At 47.5% G+C, this 20,071-nt stretch overlaps 1 protein-coding gene across 1 annotated transcript in view; it reads left to right on the top strand.

The window, feature by feature from the left end:
- Nucleotides 1-20,071, top strand: part of LOC107295164 (elongation factor 2) — a 40,944-nt gene that overhangs the window by 12,948 nt on the left and 7,925 nt on the right. The window contains exons 4-10 of the mRNA XM_015824466.1: nt 472-653; nt 3,094-3,199; nt 4,417-4,530; nt 5,474-5,612; nt 9,355-9,550; nt 10,744-11,002; nt 13,705-13,812. Of these exons, the coding sequence (XP_015679952.1) occupies nt 472-653; nt 3,094-3,199; nt 4,417-4,530; nt 5,474-5,612; nt 9,355-9,550; nt 10,744-11,002; nt 13,705-13,812 (1,104 nt within the window). The remainder of the gene's footprint in view (nt 1-471; nt 654-3,093; nt 3,200-4,416; nt 4,531-5,473; nt 5,613-9,354; nt 9,551-10,743; nt 11,003-13,704; nt 13,813-20,071) is intronic.

The following is a 20,071-nucleotide window of genomic DNA, read 5'->3' as shown; positions in this document are numbered from 1 at the left end:
TTCCTTCCTCTCTCCCTTCCATCCATGCTCTCCTCCCTCTCCTTCTTTTCCTCTCCTTTACTTCCTTCCTTCTTTCCTTCCTTCCTTCCTCCCATCCATGCTCTCCTTCCTTCATTCTTTCCTTCCTTCTTGTGTTCCTCTGCCTTTTCCCTCCCTCTTTCTAACCTTTTCTTTCCTTCCTTCCTCCCTTCCATCCATGCTCTCCTTCCTTCCTTCCTTCCTTCCTTCCTTCTTTTCCCCCTCCCTTCCATCCATGCTCTCCTTCCTTCCTTCCTTCCATTTATAATTCTCCTGTTTTGGGTGTGGGGGGGCAACCAATTAAGGGCCGCAGGGTAAGTGCCATTGAATGGGTGGGTCTTTGTGACTTTTGGGATCTGGGGATCGGTTTGAACGGAGGGATTGGATCTCCCAAGTAGACCGCCTTGTGCGTGTCCTTTTAAAGACGCCCGGATCCTCTTTCTTGGTTTCCAGATTGATCCGGTCATCGGTACCGTTGGCTTTGGGTCGGGCTTACACGGGTGGGCCTTCACCTTGAAGCAGTTTGCCGAGATGTACGTGGCCAAATTCGCAGCCAGGGGAGAGAAGGCCCAGCTCTCTACGGCCGAGCGGGCCAAGAAAGTGGAGGACATGATGAAGAAGCTGTGGGGAGACAAGTGAGTAAGAGCGCCTTGACCTTCGCTCTCAGGTGGAGACCCTTTAGGGCAGACATGTCAAACACAAGGCCCGGGGGCCGGATGCGGCCCGCGAAGTGGTTTCATGAGGCCCGCGAAGCCATCCTGGAAACAGTGAGGGAACGGCCCCTGCTGCCTTGGCCCTGGCCGGCCGGGAGCCAATGTACAATTTTGTAATGGCCATCTATGCTGAAACACATTCAGTCTTAGCTCCACAAGACCGTCTGGAAACAGCGAGGAACCAGCCCCTGCTGCATCGATCCACCCCCTGGGGAGGTGTCACCCTTTGTGAGGAATGAAGAAATGCACCATCTGTAGGCTCTGGCCTACTTCACATATCTGGCTTGATGGGCTCCGGCGGAGGGGTTTCAGCAGGCAGTGAGGCTCCTCCAGTGGACCAAGCCTTGGCACTTGCCCCGGTCCCACCCCCTTCTGCCAGAGACCCACTCCTGCCCAGGCCCCCACAGGCACCCTTGACGCGAACGATGTAGAGCTGGCCATGCCCACTCAATAGGCCACACCCACTCCATCCACGCCCACCCAGTAGGCCGCACCCACGCTGGCCACCCCCCCGAGGGCAACCGCAATGCTGATGCGGCCCTCAATGAAATTGAGTTTGACACCCCTTTGGGGTGCAGCTTTTGTGAAAAGCAAGATAATCCAGGACGGGTCTAAGAAGAAATGGCATCTATCTGTCTGTGATAAAGTACTTTTTGTTGTTGTTGTTATTAGTGTACGCTACCTACAGTAGCCCCAGGGTGAGATAACACAGGTAGTCTTCAACTTGACAACTGCAAGTGAGCCCAGAATTTATAGTTGCTAAGCGAAACATTTGTCGAGGGGGTTTTGCCCCGTTTTGCGACTTTTCTTGCCGCAGCTGTCAAATGAATCGTTGCCATTGTTAAGGTGGGAATCTGGCGTCCCCCCGTTGACTCTGCTTGCAACGGTCATAAATATGATTCAGTTGTCAAGCGTCTGAATTTTGATCACGTGCAGGGAAGATTCAGCGGTCGTGGAATCAAGATCACACAAAAGTATTAGTGCCGCTTTATAAAGCCCTAGTGAGGCCACACCTGGAATACTGCAGCCAATTTTGGTCACCGTATCACAAAAAAGATGTTGAGAGTTTGGAAAAAATTCAGAGAAGAGCAACTAAGATGATCCAAGGCCTGGAGGCCAAAACATTCGAAGAAAGGCTGCTGGACTTGGGTTTGGCTGGTCTAAAGAAAAGAAGAAATAGGGGAGACAGGATAGCAGTGTTTTAGTATCTGAGGGGCTGCCACAAAAAAGAGGAGGGGGCCAAGCTATTCTCCAAAGCACCAGAGGGAAGGACAAGAAACAATGGATGGAAACTGACCAAAGAGAGAAGCAACCTGGAATTAAGGAGAAACTTCCTAACAGGGAGGACAATCAACCAGTGGAACAGCTGGCCACCAGAAATCGTGGGTGCTCCATCCCTGGAGGTTTTTAAGAAGAGACTGGACAGTCACCTGTCTGAGATGGTATAGGTTCTGCTGCTTGAGCAGGGGGCTGGACTAGAAGACCTCCAAGGTCCCTTCCAGCTCTGTTCTATCCATAAGTGTGAAAAACGGTCATGTCCCTTTTCAGTGCTGTTGTAATTTCGAACTGTCACTAAATGGGGACTACCTGTAAAGCAGGTGGGAAGAGAAAGAACTGGAGACGATAACAAAATGCAAAGACCTACAAATAGAAATAGAAAGACTGTGGCAAAAGCAAGCAAGGGTAGCACCAATAGTTATAGGCGCCTCGGGTGCAATCCCAAAAACAACTGGAGCACCACTTGGACACCATCATTGGCATTGACACATTCGCCATCAGTCAATTGCAAAAGGCAGCTTGACTTGGAACAGCTTCCATCCTGCGACGAGATCTGTAGCACCATCAAACATCCACATCTTCCAGGTCCTTGGGAAGGACTCAATAGGTCAATGGTGGCAAACCTATGGCACGCGTGCCAGAGGCGGCACTCAGAGCCCTTTCTGTGGGCACCCGTGCCATGCCCTGGAGATGGCGAGGGACTGGCCCCCGCCACCCTGGCCCCACCCACCGGCCTGCCATGACCACTGCGGCCACGCCCACCCGGCACCTGGTGAAAAATAAGTTGGTTTTGGGTTGCAGTTTGGGCACGGGGTCTCTAAAAGGTTCGCCATCACTGCGATAGGTAGACCAGACATGCCAAATCCAGTCTGAGCATCTGGCTGACTGTGCAATAAACCATAATAATAACAACAATCAGTTTTCTTTGTGTCTTGAACACGGAGGCAGAACGGAGAGCTGTGCGGTCCTGCGGTGCCGGACTGATTGGCATTCATCATAATCATTGAGAGGAAGGGTCATCAAGGCTTGTTTCTTTCTCTCTCCTTTAGCTCCTGGACGTAAAATAATTTCAATTTTCACTTAGGTATTTTGACCCGGCGACAGGGAAATTCAGCAAATCCGCAGCCGGCCCCGATGGGAAGAAGTTGCCACGGACTTTCTGCCAACTTATCCTGGATCCCATTTTTAAGGTAACGCTGGGATTCACCGAAACACGTATTAACGCCTGTAACATTGAATGCTAGTTACCTGCTTTTCAGAATTCACACTTTCACATTCAGGCAGTCGCCCACAAGGTTCACGTTTCCGAGAACTTCTCATTGGCAAAACACTTAAGAATGAAACATCTCCATATGGGAATTCATAAATGAGTGGTCTCCTCTTTAGAAGTATCTTCCTGGTGCAGTGTCCTTGGATTTAAATGAATGTTATACCCTGTTTCAGAAAATATGTACTGGGCTGTTTTACGTGTTGTATTTATATGGTGCCTTGTTGTTGTTAGTTGCGAAGTCGTGTCCGACCCATCGCGACCCCATGGACAACGTTCCTCCAGGCCTTCCTGTCCTCTACCATCTTCTGGAGTCCATTGAAGCTCACGCCTCCTGCTTCAGTGACTCCATCCAGCCCCCTCCTTCTCTGTCGTCCCCTTCTTCTCTTGCCCTCCATCTTTCCCGGCATCAGGCTCTTCTCCAGGGAGTCCTTCCTTCTCATTAGGTGGCCAAAGTCCTTGAGTTTCAACTTCAGGATCTGGCCTTCTAAAGAGCAGTCGGGGTTGATCTCTTCTAGGACTGACCGGTTGGATCGCCTTGCAGTCCAAGGGACTCGCAGGAGTCTTCTCCAGCACCAGAGTTCAAAGGCCTCCATTCTTTGGCGCTCAGCCTTTCTTATGGTCCAACTTTCACAGCCACACATTGCCACTGGGAAAACCATGGCCTTGACTATGTGCACTTTTGTTGGCAGGGTGATGTCTCTGCTTTTTAGTATGCTGTCTAGATTTGCCATAGCTTTCCTCCCCAGGAGCAAGCGTCTTTTTAATTTCTTGGCTGCAGTCCCCATCTGTGGTGATCTTGGAGCCCAGGAAGATAAAATCTGTCACTACCTCCATTTCTTCCCCATCTATTGGCCAGGAATTGAGAGGGCCGGATGCCATGATCTTGCTTTTCTTGCCACTATATAAAAAAGAGTTTGAGACTCTAGAAAGAGTACAGAGAAGAGCAACAAAGATGATTAGGGGACTGGAGGCTAAAACATACGAAAAATGCTTGTAAGAATTGGGTAGGTAACTGCCAAATTAGAGGATGCTATATTGTAGACCCAGAGGAAACTCTTAGATGGGTTTATTTTTCAAATATCAGGTCTTACTAGCAGAGCGAGGATGACATTTAATTTCCTTTTTTTTCTCCTGCAGGTCTTCGATGCCATCATGAACTTCAAGAAAGAAGAAACGTCCAAGTTGATAGAAAAACTGGACATCAAGCTGGACGCCGAAGATCGAGAGAAAGAAGGAAAGCCGCTTCTCAAGGTTTTTTGAAATCGTGTGTGTAGGTGTGCCTGTGTCCTTTTTAGCGCAACAGTGCTACGGCCGTAGCGTGCACTGAGAGCTGCAGGCGCGGACCAAGGTAGCAAGGCTGGGGGTCACCTTGTCCTGATAGGCCGAAGCAAGGAACGCTCCGCGGCTTCACAGGAACCTTAGGCAAAACCGCCCTGCATTTTGAAAGAATGGGAGGTGCCCCATGGTTTTGTTACCTTTTCCAAGAGGTCAGATAAGGAAGCTATGGTAGTGAATAGAATAGAGCTGGGAGGGACCTTGGAGGTCTTCTAGTCCAGCCTCCTATACCAGGGGTAGGCAACCTTGGCTCTTTTATGACTCGTGGACTTCAACTCCCAGAATTCCTGAGCCATTCACGCTGTGGGGAAAGGGAGAGGTTTCCAAGCTGAGCCGTGCTGGCTCAGGAATTCTGGGAGTTGAAGTCCACGAGTCATCAAGGGGGCCATGGTTCCCCCATGCTGGCTCAGGAATTCTGGGAGTTGAAGTCCACGAGTCATAAAAGAGCCAAGGTTGCCTACTCCTGGTCTATACCATCTCAGACTGTCTTGTCTCTTCTTAAAATAGAAAATAATAGCTGAAAGGGACCTTGGAGGTCTTCTAGTCCAGCCCCCTGCTCAAGTAGGAGAACCTACACCATCTCAGACAGGTGACTGTCCATCTCTTCTTAAAAATCTCCAGTGATGAACTGCCCACAATTTCTGGAGGCAAGCTGTTCCACTGGTTAATTGTCCTCCCTGTTAGGACGTTAGAATAGAATAGAATCCACAAAGGACCTTGGAGGTCTTCTAGTCCAGCCCACAATTTCCGGAGGCAACTTCTGCTCCACTGGTTAATTGTCCTCCCTGTTAGGAAGATCAGTACTGACCAGTGGCTCAGGTAGCATTTCTTCAGGGCTTCTCTGCACCTGTTTTTCCAGGCTGTGATGCGTCGCTGGTTACCTGCTGGAGAGGCCTTGCTTCAGATGATCACCATCCATCTGCCTTCCCCGGTCACTGCTCAGAAGTACCGCTGTGAGCTTCTGTACGAGGGTCCACCTGACGATGAAGCGGCCATGGGTAAGGGGAGGACCTGCAGCAGGTTGAGCCAAGCCTGCCTCTCCGTTGTCACTCTTCCCACGTCACGTCAAGCACAGGGAATCAGCAGTCCAGGCCGTTCAAATGAATATATAGGTTTACGGTACTCTAAAGCAGGGGTCCCCAATCTTTTGGGCGCCAGGGTCCGGTTCCGTGGAGAGAGGTTTCCCCACGGACCGGAGAGTGCGTGGTTTTGTGTGCTGCCCGCATCCCGCGGATGGGGCTTTGCTTGTTTGTGCGGATCGGTTGCTGGCATGCCACGGCCCGGTATTGGTCCACGGACTGGGGGTTGGGGACCCCTGTTATAGATGGCTCTAGTCCAAAGGTCCCCAACCTTTTGGGCACCAGGGACCAGTTCCGTGGAGAGAGGTTTTCCCACGGACCGGAGAGTGTGTGGTTTCGTGTGCTGCCCGCATCCCGTGGATGGGGCTTGTGCGGACCGGTTGCTGGCATACCGCGGCCCGCTACCGGTCCACAGACTGGGGGTTGGGGACCCCTGCTGTAAAAGCTCTCTATAAGAATCTGAACTACTAACAGTCGAGACGAATTGGCAGCAGATAAAGAGTCAGTGGAATTCAAGGTGGGCTGAAAGGGACTCGAGACCGATGACACGTTTGACCTCTCCCTCGGGCTCAGCCTGGTCGTCTCCTAAAATGACACGCCTTTCAGTAGTTGCATGGCGCTTATACCTCTTAACCCAGAGTCAGTGTGAAGTGGAAGATCTGCCAACAGGTACGATGTTGAGAGTACCTTGGATTTGGTACTCTCAGAGGTTCTTGGTTAAACCATCATGATTCTTTGTATGAGTAGGAAGCCACCCAACCTACTGAGTCTTCGATTTAGACCTTTTCATGGGACCAGATAAATCTGTGTATCAAAAAACCCGCACGTGACGCCAGTAAAAGAGAATATTTGTAGCTCTAGAGTTGCAGGGTAGGGCTCTGTGGCTGCTGAGCTGGGTGGTTTTCTTGCAGCTGTTTCATGACCCAACTAGGTCACATCACTGAAGATGTCACCTACATGGGTCATGGAAGTCTGCAAGAAAACCGCCAAGGTCAGAGGCCAGCAAGCACTCCACCGAAGAAAGTGAATTATATTCCTATCTATTTGTAGAGGAATAGAGAGAGAATCTTGATGAAGGTGAGCAAAAGGCATGGAGGAAAACGGAAGAGACACAAGGAGAAGGCGTGAGAACGAAATTCAGAATAAGGCCACCTCAATTCTGGGGTTATGATCACGGCAGGGGAGGAAACGCTAGGAGGCTGTTTTGATCCTGTTGTTATATCCTACAACAATAAATTGGCACTCCTGGAATCTGTGCGGTGTCAGTTTCCTGATCTGGAACTACCTCAAAGGCTCGACCCAAGAAATTCAGCTAGTTCCACAGCTGAACCCCAGATTTCTGTTCTAAGAGAGACAGCTGTTAAATGAGTTTTGCCCCATTTTACAACCGTTCCAACAATGGTTAAGTGGATCCCTGCAGGTTGTTAAGTTAGGAACACGAGTTGTTAAGCGAATCTGCCTTCCCCGTGAACTTTGGTTGTCGGAAAGTCGCAAAAGGCGATCGCATGACCCTCAGGAGTTCGCATTGCAACCGTCATAAACACCTGCCAGTTGCCAAGCCTCCAAATTCTAATCACGTGACCATGGGGATGCTGTGCGAAAAACGGCCATCGGCCGTTTTTTTTCCTCAGTGCTGTTGTAGCCTCGGCTACTAAACAAACGCTTGTAAGGACTATTGTGTTCCCCCGAAAATAAGACCGAGTCTTATTATTATTATTTGCCTCCAAAAGAGGCACCAGGTCTTATTTTCAGGGTAGGCCTTACCTCACCTCTGACACCGACAGCCCCACCCAGCCGGTCCGCTTCTTCTGGGGCCATAGTTCTGCAGCTGCATTCGGGTCTGCATTTTGCAGCCTGGCCTTTCCAGAAGGACTAAGCAGCTGAGCACCGAGCTATGGATTGTTGCTCGGCTGCAGAGGTCTTGTAGAACCGAGCTACGGATTGAATCCATAGCTCGGTTCTCGGCTGTAGTGGCCTTCCAGAAAGGCTTGTGACTGAGAAATGCAGGCCTGGCTGCAGAAGAAGTGGGCCGGCGAGGAGAGGCCTGGCTACCAGGTGCGTGGGTACAGGGTAGGTGGGGCAACTCCAGACCCCCATCCCAGCTTGATTTTTAGCTGTGCGCCTCGCCCCAAAACTAGGGCATATTTTGGGGATAGGGTTTATATTAGGCCCACCCCCCAAAATCAAGCTAGGGCTTATTGTTGGTGTAGGCCAGGGGTCTTCAAACATGGCCCTTTTATGACTGGTGGCCTTCAACTCCCAGAATTCCTCAGCCAGCGTGCCTGGCTGAGGAATTCTGGGAGTTGAAGGCCACAAGTCATAAAAGGGCCATGTTTGAAGACCTCTGGCTTGGGGGAAGACCCTGCTTTGGGTAACCTGGTTCAAAACCATCAAGAGCCATTTGGTTAAAAGAAATGTTTCAAATCAGCCTTATAAATGAGGCGGTTGAACCAAGATGAGCCATTTGGAACCAAACTATCCCGTCTTACTCTGTTATTTTGGACAAACCGATGTCTCCGAATCTCTTAAAACTAGCCCCACCTGTAGCACAGAGCTTCGGTTTAAAGAGGAGAGTGAGGTGCCTGTGTCTTATGGAGCCTTTCTCAGGAGCATCTGCGTGGAGGTCAAAAAGAAAAAAAAAAGTCAAAATGGTGGTGGCAGTTGCTCTCCACCCCTTCTATCTGTGGCATATGTAAAGGAAGGGGAGCAGGATGATGGCCTAATAATAATAATAATAATAAAGTTGGAAGGTACCTTGGAGGTCATCTAGTCCAACCCCCTGCTCAGGCAGGAAACCCTACACCATTTCAGACAAATGGCTGTCCAGTCTCTTCTTAAACACTTCCAGTGTTGGAGCATTCACCGCTTCTGGAGGCAGGTTGTTCCACTGGTTAATTGTTCTCACTGTCAGGAAGTTTCTCCTTAGTTCCAGGTTGCTTCTCTCCTTGATGAGTTTCCCTCCGTTGCTTCTTCTCCTGCCTTCAGGCGCCTTGGAGAATAGCTTGACTCCCTCTTCTTTGGGGCAGCCCCTGAGATACTGGAAGACTGCTATCATGTCCCCCCTCGTCCTTCTCTTCCTTAAACTAGACATCCCCAATTCCAGCAGCCTTTCCTTATATGTTTTAGCCTCCAGTCCCCTGATCACATTTGTTGCTCTTCTCTGTACTCTTTCTAGAGTCTCAACATCTTTTTTACATCGTGGTGACCAAAACTGGATGCAGTATTCCAAGTGTGGCCTTACTAAGGCCTTGTAAAGTGGTATTAACACTTCACATAATCTTGATTCTATCCCTCTGTTAATGCAGCCCAGCACTGTGTTGGCCTTTTTGGCCTTTTAGAAAGAAGAGCATTCACAATCAGGAGGCGGTGGGTTTGATCTTGGGTAGAGACAGATATTTCTCTCTGGTGTGATGGAAAAACCCACTGAAAAAGACAAGCGACAGCAACACAAAACAATCATTCTTACTTCAAGATGCAGAGGTTTGATTTTGCTAATCATTTGGAACCTAGCAAACATAGCCAAGTTTGAAGACCCCTGGTGTAGGCCTTCCTTTCGGGGAAACGCGGTACCTGTATGCCAGCAAAAGGCCCAGCAGCCGACGTTTGACTCAGCTTAGGGACTCGCCGTGGACCTCACTCTTTGCCCTTCCTTTCGCTGCAGGGGTTAAGAACTGTGACCCAAAGGCCCCTCTGATGATGTACATCTCAAAAATGGTGCCCACGTCGGACAAAGGCCGCTTCTACGCCTTCGGGAGGGTTTTCTCTGGCATGGTGTGCACCGGCCAGAAGGTGCGGATCATGGGGCCCAACTACACCCCGGGAAAGAAGGAGGACCTCTACCTGAAGCCCATTCAAAGGTAGCTGATCAGGGCTTCCCTCCTTTTCGCTAAATTGGGGGGCAGGCTCCCGAAGCCCGGAGTCCTGTTTGGCGAGACAGAAAGGGCTGCAAAGCATTCTGCAAGAAGTGGGGTGGGTGGGTTCTGCCCTTCCTCCCCCAGTCACAAATAAGATGCCTTAAAGCTTCCACTGGCAGCTCCGATAGGGCAGAATGATGGTTTGTGTTTAGGAGAAACCTTAGCAAGCTGGGACCCTCTTAGATCGCTGCATGAAGGCCGGGTTGTGTTTGAGCATAGAAAAGTCACCAGCCTGACTTGGGATTGCAACCCTCTTTCTCCAGCCTGTGTGACAATTTGTAACTCTTCGCCAGAGCTAAATAAGTTTTGTATTTAGGGGGCCTAGGGAATGGAAGTTGTCTATGGAGACTCTCCGTCATCGCCGTCCTGGTTATTGTCCCCAAAGTGCTTTTTTCAAGAGGCCACTGGACTTCCTGGTTATTCTTTGAAGACGTTTCACTTCCCATCCAAGAAGCTTCTTCGCTTTGTCGGAAGTGAGGAAGCTTCTTGATTGAGAAGCGAAACGTCTTCTAAGGAAGAACAAAGAATGTCAAGGTAATAATTTAACAGCTAAACAGCTTACGTAATGATATAAGATGTAATGATGTAATGTAATATAAGGTGGATGATGCAATGATGGGAATGACTCAGCAGGGTCTGTGTCTCTTTAGGAGCAAGCAGGGTCTGTATCCCTTTAAGAGCCTGAGTATAAAAGGGAAGGCTTTTGCTGGAGTGTCTCTCTCTCTTTCTCTCTCATCCGTTTCCTGTTGTAACTGCTGTATTACCATGTGTATGTATATTGTCCCTGGCGTATGATATTGTAGATAGTGTAAGATAAACCACCATTTAATACAGACCACTGTTTACTGTTATCTTAGCGCAATAAGACTGCACGCTCTGACCAAGAAAGTCCAGTGGCCTCTTGGAAATGCACTTTTTTTGGAGAGGGAATGGACGGTTGCTAGGAGGAAAACCCTGTTCCAATTTCTTTAGGCACCTCCAGTTGAAATTTCATCATGTAATTCAAAAAAAAAAGAATAAAAAGGCAACGATAGAGAGTACATTCTTTCTAAAAGGTTTGGGTTGTTTTTTTTTTTTTTTAAAATCCCCAATAATAAAATAGGTCTTGTTACCCCATCCATCCTCTGTCTTTGTAGAACCATTTTAATGATGGGTCGTTACGTCGAGCCCATTGAGGATGTCCCTTGTGGCAACATTGTTGGCCTGGTTGGTGTCGATCAGTTTTTGGTGAAGACGGGCACCATTACCACCTTCGAACACGCACACAACATGAGAGTGATGAAATTTAGCGTCAGCCCGGTGGTGCGCGTTGCGGTGGAAGCCAAAAACCCCGCCGATCTACCAAAGCTAGTGGAGGGTCTAAAGCGTCTTGCCAAGTCTGACCCCATGGTCCAGGTGAGTGCGTAGCTGTGCTTTGTGACTTGGAATAACTGGTTTGCAAGTGTAGCTTTATTTTATTTTATTTTTTTAAAAAAAGAGAGACAGAGAGTTCACCTCAAATTGTTTTCCTGTTTGCACTTGCAAGCATGCTGCTCAATGCAATCAGTCCTTGGCTAGCTTGAAATCTCGTTCAAAATCTCCGGGCCTTAAAATACGCAGACAAAAATAATAGAATCACCTGTTCAATTTAAATTTACCGACCAAGAATGAAAGGAATGAGACTAGTATAGCTATTTTGAGCTATTTAGCTCTCATCAGCTATCCATGTAGAGTCATCTGAAAATAGAAAGCCTGTCACAGCCAAAACAACACTGTGATATTCATTGGATGGGTAGAATATAATTAGTGGTAATAATAGAAGAAAGAAAGAGGGCGAGAAAGAAAGAGGGAAGGAGTGAAGGAAGCTAAGAAAGAAAGAAAGAAAGAAAGAAAAGAGGAAGAAAGAAAAAGAAAGAAAGAGACAGAAAGAGAAAGATAAAACCATAAACTTGGGAGTACAGGTAGTCCCCAACTTATGACCAGTTACTTACCAATCCAGGGTTCAACAGACCTCATTTACAGCCATTTGTAGCATCCCACCGTCACGCTAATATGTTTCGCCATGGTTTTGCCAAAAACGGCATTTACTCCTGGTTTTCAACAAAACCAGTCCATGGCGAATCGTGGGTTCCCTTGATGACTGCATCACATGCTTAATGCAGCAGCAATAAAGGTAGTAAAACCCGGTTAGGGACATGGGTGACCTGCTTACGACAGTGATGGGCAGGCTCTGTTGCAATCCTAAGTGGAAGATTAACTGTACATGCAGCAATAGCACTTAAGACTGCCAACTGCCAACTGACTGCTAACTGCCAACGCTTCAAATACTGTATATTCTTGCTTTGACAATGTGCAGAACTGTCTGGTATTTATATAGTTAAACCAGCAACTGGGAAAGAGGGAGGAGCATAAGGATAGCCTGGGAGAAAGAAACCGGAAGTAAATCACATCTTCCAAGTTGATTGGAAGATGTGAACCATGACCCTACAATAAGGGAGTGGGAAATGCTTGGAATGTATATGCGTAACGGAAGAGAAGCCAGACCTAAGCATTTTCCACCATGCTGTACTGACGTCTCTGTAACCTTAATAAATGCTTTTAGGAGAAAATATGCCTGAAAGTCCTTTTAAGTGTTTCGTTAATCAGACACATGACATATATCCTGCTTCGGTATATATATGGAAGGCTTGAGCCGGTCAGGATCGAACTCCAGATTATGGACAGAGTCAGCCTACAATACTGCATCGTTTGTGCCAATACGAGTCGCCTTGAACCGCGAGACAAATAAATTTGATAATAATAATAACAACAACATGCCTGTAATTGTCCTTTTAGGCCACTCAGAATCAGGAAAGTCCAAGGCTGACCTTTATCTTTTATCTTTTTTTTTTTCTGTTACAACATATTCCTTGAATGAACCGATTCCCAGCAGGGACAGTTTGATTGCAAATAAAATCAAGACCGAAGTATCCCCGTATTAATTTTACGGTGTGCTCTTAACACCAGGTGAATCACTTTCAACCTTTTCAAAAGGCCTTGCGTGCAATTCTTGTACTCCTGTCGTTATTGGCATTATTTAAATTTAATTACGAATACAAAAGCCACTGATGTCACTTACCTGTGGAAGGTGCAGAGTTTTTGTCTTGTCAGCATCCAGCATTTTGCAGGTAGGCCACCTAGCCGTTCGAAAGCTCGCAAACGCAAATAGATAAATAGGTACCACTTGGAAACCTCTCCCTTTCCCCTCAGCATGGCTGGCTGAGGAATTCTGGGAGTTGAAGTCCACGAGTCATAAAGCGGCCTAGGCCAGAGGTAGGCAACCCTGGCTCTTTTATGACTCGTGGATTTCAACTCCCAGAATTCCTGAGCCAGCCACACTGAGGGGAAAGGGAGAGGTTTCCAAGCTGAGCCATGCTGGCTCAGGGATTCTGGGAGTTGAAGTCCACGGGTTATAAAAGAGCCAAGGTTCCCTACCCCTGGCATAGGCTAAGAAACATGATGATGATGATGATAATAATAATAATAATAATAATAATAATAATAATAATAATAATAATAATAAAAAAAAAAAAAAAAAAAAAAAAAAAAAAAAAAAAAAAAAAAAAAAAAAAAAAAAAAAAAAAAAAAAAAAAAAAAAAAAAGTTGGAAGGGACCTTGGAGGTCATCGAGTCCAACCCCCTGCTCAGGCAGGAAGCCCTATACCATTTCAGACAAATGGCTGTCCAGTCTTTTCTTAAAAACTTCCAGTGTTGGAGCATTCACCTCTTCTGGAGGCAGGTAGTTCCACTGGTTAATTGTTCTCACTGTCAGGAAGTTTTTCCTTAGTTCCAGGTTGCTTCTCTCCTTGATTAGTTTCCACCCGTTGCTTCTGGTCCTGAGCACCACCCCTTAGAATCGGATACGATTTACCTTTTTCATATTGCATGAATTCAAGGATAAAGCATGTAGAATATCTAAGTATTTAATCTCACGATAATTTCTGTACGCTCCGAAATACGGTTTTGCAAAAAAAATACGTGCTATTTGCCTGGTATGATTGATAAACGCTTCCAGAATTTTCTTTTATCCTGAAACCAGACCGGATCCCTATCACAAGCCTTTTTTTTCCTGTTCTCTAGTGCATTATTGAGGAATCTGGGGAGCACATTATCGCTGGAGCTGGAGAGCTGCACCTGGAAATCTGCCTGAAGGATCTGGAGGAGGACCATGCCTGCATTCCAATTAAGGTACTCCATTCCACTGGATTGAAGGGAAACGTTTGACTGCGGGATAAATTGACAGTGATTAAAAAAAAGAAGAAATAAGAAAAAAGAAAGAAAGAAGATTCCGAGTCTGGTTTTTTTTTCTGCCCCCCCCAAAATTTAGAATAACAGACTTGGAAGCGACCTTGGAGGTAATAATAATAATATAGTTGGAAGGGATCTTGGAGGTCATTTAGTATGGCTGTCCAATCTCTTCTTAAACACTTCCAGTGTTGGCGCACTCACCACTTCTGGAGGCAGGTAGTTCCACTGGTTAATTGTTCTCACTGTCAGGAAGTTTCTCCTTAGTTCCAGGTTGCTTCTCTCCTTGATTAGTTTCCCTCCGTTGCTTCTTGTCCTGCCTTCAGGCGCTTTGGAGAATAGCTTGACTCCCTCTTCTTTGGGGCAGCCCCTGAGATACTGGAGCACGGCTATCCTGTCCCCCCTCATCCTTCTCTTCCTTAAACTGGACACACCCAATTCCAGCTTGTCCATTCTCTTCTTGAAAGCCTCTAGATAAAAGCAATTTTTTTTAAAAAAAAAATTATTAAAATGGATCTTATTTCTATTTTTTTTTTCTTTTGGAAGATTTCTTCCAGGCCTGGGATTGATAAGTAGGTTTTTGTTCTCTTTTAGCAAAAATCAATATAAGCGAAAGCAGAGGAAGAAGTCAGAGATAGGAAGTGCAGCAAAGTGCAGAGCTGTCCATTAAAGCAAACGTTCTGGCTTGACGGCCTGGAAAGAAAGGGCGCTGCAATGAAATATGCGTGTGCGCGACGCCATGCGCATGGTGATGGTGCGGTAGTGCACGTGTGCACGCACAAGAAACTCGTGCACCCATGGCTCCTGTGCTGCCGCCTGTGTGCATGCGCAAGTGAGCCGCTGGTGGCCGCGTGCATGCACAAATGGCCCGCAGGCACCTGCGTGATGCTGGCGGTGGGGTTAGTGTTCCCACGCATGCACAAATGGGGCTCATAGCGCCCGTGCGGCGGTCCTACCATGAGTTGGGGTGGTTCGCCAGCTATTCCCGGGGCCTGGTGGCCAAGAGCCACGGCCCGCTGACGGGACGCAGAACCCCTGCATTAAAGTGTTGACTGATCACAGAATATGCACAGTGTGTCGATGAAGTTGTCATGCTCAACACACAGGCCTTTTTACAAGGTACAAATGCCTCTTGCCTACTGTTGCAGACTTGGTTTGGGGGTGGGGCTAATATAAACCCTACCCACAAAGTAAACCCTAGTTTTGGGGCGAGGCATACACCTAAAAATCAAGCTAGGGCGGGGATGGGAGTGTGGGGCTGCCCCACCCGCCCTGCACCCACTTACCTCGCAGCCAGGCCTCTCCTCGCCAGCCCACTTCTTCTTCTGAGGCCTCTTCCGCAGCCAGGCCTGCATTTCTCAGTCACAGGGCTTTCCGGAAGGCCTCTGCAGCCGAGAATGGAACTATGGATTCAATCCCCAGCTCGCTTCCCCAAGACATCAGCAGCCGAGCACCAAGCTATGGATTGAATCCATAGCTCGGTACTTGGCTGCTTAGGCCTTCTGGAAAGGCCTGACTGCAAAATGCAGGCCCGAATGCAGCTGCAGAACTTTGGCCCAAGAAAAAGTGGACTGGCTGGGTGGGGCTGTCGATGTCGGAGGTGAGGTAAGGCCTACCCTGAAAATAAGACCTGGTGCCTCTTTTGGAGGCAAAAAATAATAATAAGACTCGGTCTTATTTTCGGGGAAACACAGTAGGTAACATCATCAGCGCTAGCTAGTCCAGTTGCCTAGTTTGGGTCATGAAATGTCTGCAAGAAAGCCACCAATCTAGAGAGCACCAAAGACCCTANGAGCATAAGGATAGCCTGGGAGAAAGAAACCGGAAGTAAATCACATCTTCCAAGTTGATTGGAAGATGTGAACCATGACCCTACAATAAGGGAGTGGGAAATGCTTGGAATGTATATGCGTAACGGAAGAGAAGCCAGACCTAAGCATTTCCACCATGCTGTACTGACGTCTCTGTAACCTTAATAAATGCTTTTAGGAGAAAATATGCCTGAAAGTCCTTTTAAGTGTTTCGTTAATCAGACACATGACATATATCCTGCTTCGGTATATATATGGAAGGCTTGAGCCGGTCAGGATCGAACTCCAGATTATGGACAGAGTCAGCCTACAATACTGCATCGTTTGTGCCAATACGAGTCGCCTTGAACCGCGAGACAAATAAATTTGATAATAATAATAACAACAATATGCCTGTAATTGTCCTTTTAGGCCACTCAGAATCAGGAAAGTCCAAGGCTGACCTTTATCTTTTATCTTTTTTTTTTTCTGTTACAACATATTCCTTGAATGAACCGATTCCCAGCAGGGACAGTTTGATTGCAAATAAAATCAAGACCGAAGTATCCCCGTATTAATTTTACGGTGTGCTCTTAACACCAGGTGAATCACTTTCAACCTTTTCAAAAGGCCTTGCGTGCAATTCTTGTACTCCTGTCGTTATTGGCATTATTTACATTTAATTACGAATACAAAAGCCACTGATGTCACTTACCTGTGGAAGGTGCAGAGTTTTTGTCTTGTCAGCATCCAGCATTTTGCAGGTAGGCCACCTAGCCGTTCGAAAGCCCGCAAACGCAAGTAGATAAATAGGTACCACTTGGAAACCTCTCCCTTTCCCCTCAGCATGGCTGGCTCAGGAATTCTGGGAGCTGAAGTCCACCAGTCATAAAAGAGCCAAGGTGGCCTACCCCTGCCCAAATGCCTGAATTTTGATCATGTGACCATGAGGAAAAATATTTAAATATTTAAACCAGGGGTCTTCAAACTTGGCCCTTTTATGACTGATGGACTTCAACTCCCAGAATTCCTCAGCCAGCATGGGGGAATTATGGCCCCCTCATGACTCGTGGACTTCAGCTCCCAGAATTCCTGAGCCAGCATGGGGGAACTATGGCCCCCTCATGACTCGTGGACTTCAGCTCCCAGAATTCCTGAGCCAGCATGGGGGAATTATGGCCCCCTCATGACTCGTGGACTTCAACTCCCAGAATTCCTGAGCCAGCCTGGCTCAGCTTGGAAACCTCTCCCTTTCCCCTCAGCATGGCTGGCTCGGGAATTCTGGGAGTTGAAGTCCACGAGTCATAAAGCGGCCTAGGCCAGAGGTAGGCAACCCTGGCTCTTTTATGACTCGTGGATTTCAACTCCCAGAATTCCCGAGCCAGCCATGCTGAGGGGAAAGGGAGAGGTTTCCAAACTGAGCCAGGCTGGCTCAGGAATTCTGGGAGTTGAAGTCCACGAGTCATGAAGGGGCCAAAGTTTCCCTCATGCTGGCTCAGGAATTCTGGGAGTTGAAGTCCACGGGTTATAAAAGAGCCAAGGTTCCCTACCCCTGGCATAGGCTAAGAAACATGATTATAATAATAATAATAAAGTTGGAAGGGACCTTGGAGGTCATCTAGTCTAACCCCCTGCTCAGGCAGGAAACCCTAGACCATTTCAGACAAATGGCTGTCCAGTTTCTTCTTAAAAACTTCCAGTGTTGGAGCATTCACAACTTCTAGAGGCAGGTTGTTCCACTGGTCAATTGTTCGCACTGTCAGGAAGTTTTTCCTTAGTTCCAGGTTGCTTCTCTCCTTGATTAGTTTCCATCCGTTGCTTCTGGTCCTGAGCACCACCCCTTAGAATCGGATACGATTTACCTTTTTCATATTGCATGAATTCAAGGATAAAGCATGTAGAATATCTAAGTATTTAATCTCACGATAATTTCTGTACGCTCCGAAATATGGTTTGCAAAACAAATAAGTGATATTTGCCTGGCACGATTGATAAACGCTTCCAGAATTTTCTTTTATCCTAAAACCAGACCGGATCCCTATCACAAGCCTTTTTTTTTCCTGTTCTCTAGTGCATTATTGAGGAATCTGGGGAGCATATTATCGCTGGCGCTGGAGAGCTGCACCTGGAAATCTGCCTGAAGGATCTGGAGGAGGACCATGCCTGCATTCCAATTAAGGTACCCCGTTCCACTGGATTGAAGGGAAACATTTGATTGCGGGATAAATTGACAGTGATTAAAAAGAAGAAGAAATAAGAAGAAAAAAAGAAATAAGATTCCGAGTCTGTTCTTTTTTTTTCTGCCCCCCAAAAATTTAGAATAACAGACTTGGAAGGGACCTTGGAGGTAATAATAATAATAATAAAGTTGGAAGGGGCCTTGGAGGTCATCTAGTCCAACCCCCTGCTCAAGCAGGAAACCCTAGGCCATTTCGGACAAACGACTAAAACCTTCCAGTGTTGGAGCATTCACCGCTTCTGGAGGCAGGTTGTTCCACCGGTTAATTGTTCTAACTGTCAGGAAGTTTTTCCTTAGTTCTAGGTTGCTTCTCTCCTTGATGAGTTTCCATCCGTTGCTTCTTGTCCTGCCTTCAGGCGCCTTGGAGAATAGCTTGACTCCCTCTTCTTTGGGGCAGCCCCTGAGATATTGGAAGACTGCTATCCTGTCCCCCCTCGTCCTTCTCTTCGTTAAACTAGACCTCCCCAATTCCAGCAGCCATTCCTTATATGTTTTACCCTCCAGTCCCCTAATCATCTTTGTTGCTCTTCTCTGCACTCTTTCCAGAGTCTCAGCATCTTTTTTACATCGTGGTGACCAAAAATATTCCAAATGTCTCTCCATATCTATCTATCTATCTATCTATCTATCTATCTATCTATCTATCTATCTATCTATCTATCATCTATCTATCTATCTATCTATCTATCTATCTATCTATCTATCTATCTATCTATCTATCTATCTATCTATCTATTCCTGATATGTCTTCTAGATAGCAGTCTTCCAGTATCTCAAGGGCTGCCCCAGGAAAAGGGCTTGTCCTCTTCTTAAAAGCTTCCAGATAAAAGCATTTTAAAAAAAAAATTAAAATTGAGCTTATTTTTATTTATTTTTCTTTTGGAAGATTTCTTCCAGGCCTGGGATTGATAAGTAGGTTTTTGTTCTCTTTTAGCAAAAATCAATATAAGTGAAAGCAGAGGAAGAAGTCAGAGATAGGAAGCGCAGGAAAGTGCAGAGCTGTCCATTAAAGCAGAGATCCCCAAACGTTCCGGCTTGACGGCCTGGAAAGAAAGGGAGCTGCAGTGAAATAAGCGTGTGCGCGGCGCCATGCGCACATGCACAAATGGGCACGTGCGTGATGGTGCGCTAGTGCACGTGTGCATGCACAAGAAATTCATGTGCACCCATGGCTCCTGTGCTGCCGCCCGTGTGCATGCGCAAGTGAGCCACTGGCAGCCGCGTGCATGCACAAATGGCCCGCTGGCGCCTGTGATGCTAGCAGTGGGGTTAGTGTTCCCACACATGCACAAATGGGGCTGCTAGCGCCCGTGCGGCGGAGCTACCATGAGTTGGGGTGGTTCGCCAGCTATTCCTGGGGCTTAGTGGCCAAGAGCCACAGCCTGGTGACGGGCCGCAGAACATAGGTTGGGGACCCCTGCATTAAAGTGTTGACTGATCACAGAATATGCACAGTGTGTCAATGAAGTTGTGATGCTCAACACACAGGCCTTTTTACAAGGTACAAATGCCTCTTGCCTACTGTTACAGACTTGGTTTGGATTTGGGGCTAATATAAACCCTACCCACAAAGTAAACCCTAGTTTTGGGGCAAGGCATACACCTAAAAATCAAGCTAGGGTGGGGATGGGAGTGGGGGGCTGCCCCACCCACCCTGCACCCACTTACCTCGCAGCCAGGTCTCTCCTCGCCAGCCCACTTCTTCTTCCGAGGCCTCTTCCGCAGCCAGGCCTGCATTTCTCAGTCACAGGGCTTTCCGGAAGGCCTCTGCAGCCGAGAACGGAACTATGGATTCAATCCCCAGCTCGCTTCCCCAAGACCTCAGCAGCCGAGCACCTAGCCATGGATTGAATCCATAGCTCAGTACTTGGCTGCTTAGGCCTTCTGGAAAGGCCTGACTGCAAAACGCAGGCCTGAATACAGCTGCAGAACTTTGGCCCCAGAAGAAGCGGACCGGCTGGGTGGGACTGTCGGTGTCGGAGGTGAGGTAAGGCCTACCCTGAAAATAAGACCTGGTGCCTCTTTTGGAGGCAAAAAATAATAATAAGACTCGGTCTTATTTTCGGGGAAACACAGTAGGTAACATCATCAGCGCTAGCTAGTCCAGTTGCCTAGTTTGGGTCATGAAATGTCTGCAAGAAAGCCACCAATCTAGAGAGCACCAAAGACCCTA

Source organism: Protobothrops mucrosquamatus, unplaced genomic scaffold (assembly GCF_001527695.2).
Source record: "Protobothrops mucrosquamatus isolate PMUCROS unplaced genomic scaffold, P.Mucros_1.0 scaffold2243, whole genome shotgun sequence".
NCBI lineage: Eukaryota > Metazoa > Chordata > Lepidosauria > Squamata > Viperidae > Protobothrops > Protobothrops mucrosquamatus.
The sequence above is the reverse complement of the archived record's forward strand: the minus strand, read 5'-3'. Positions and strand labels throughout refer to the sequence as shown.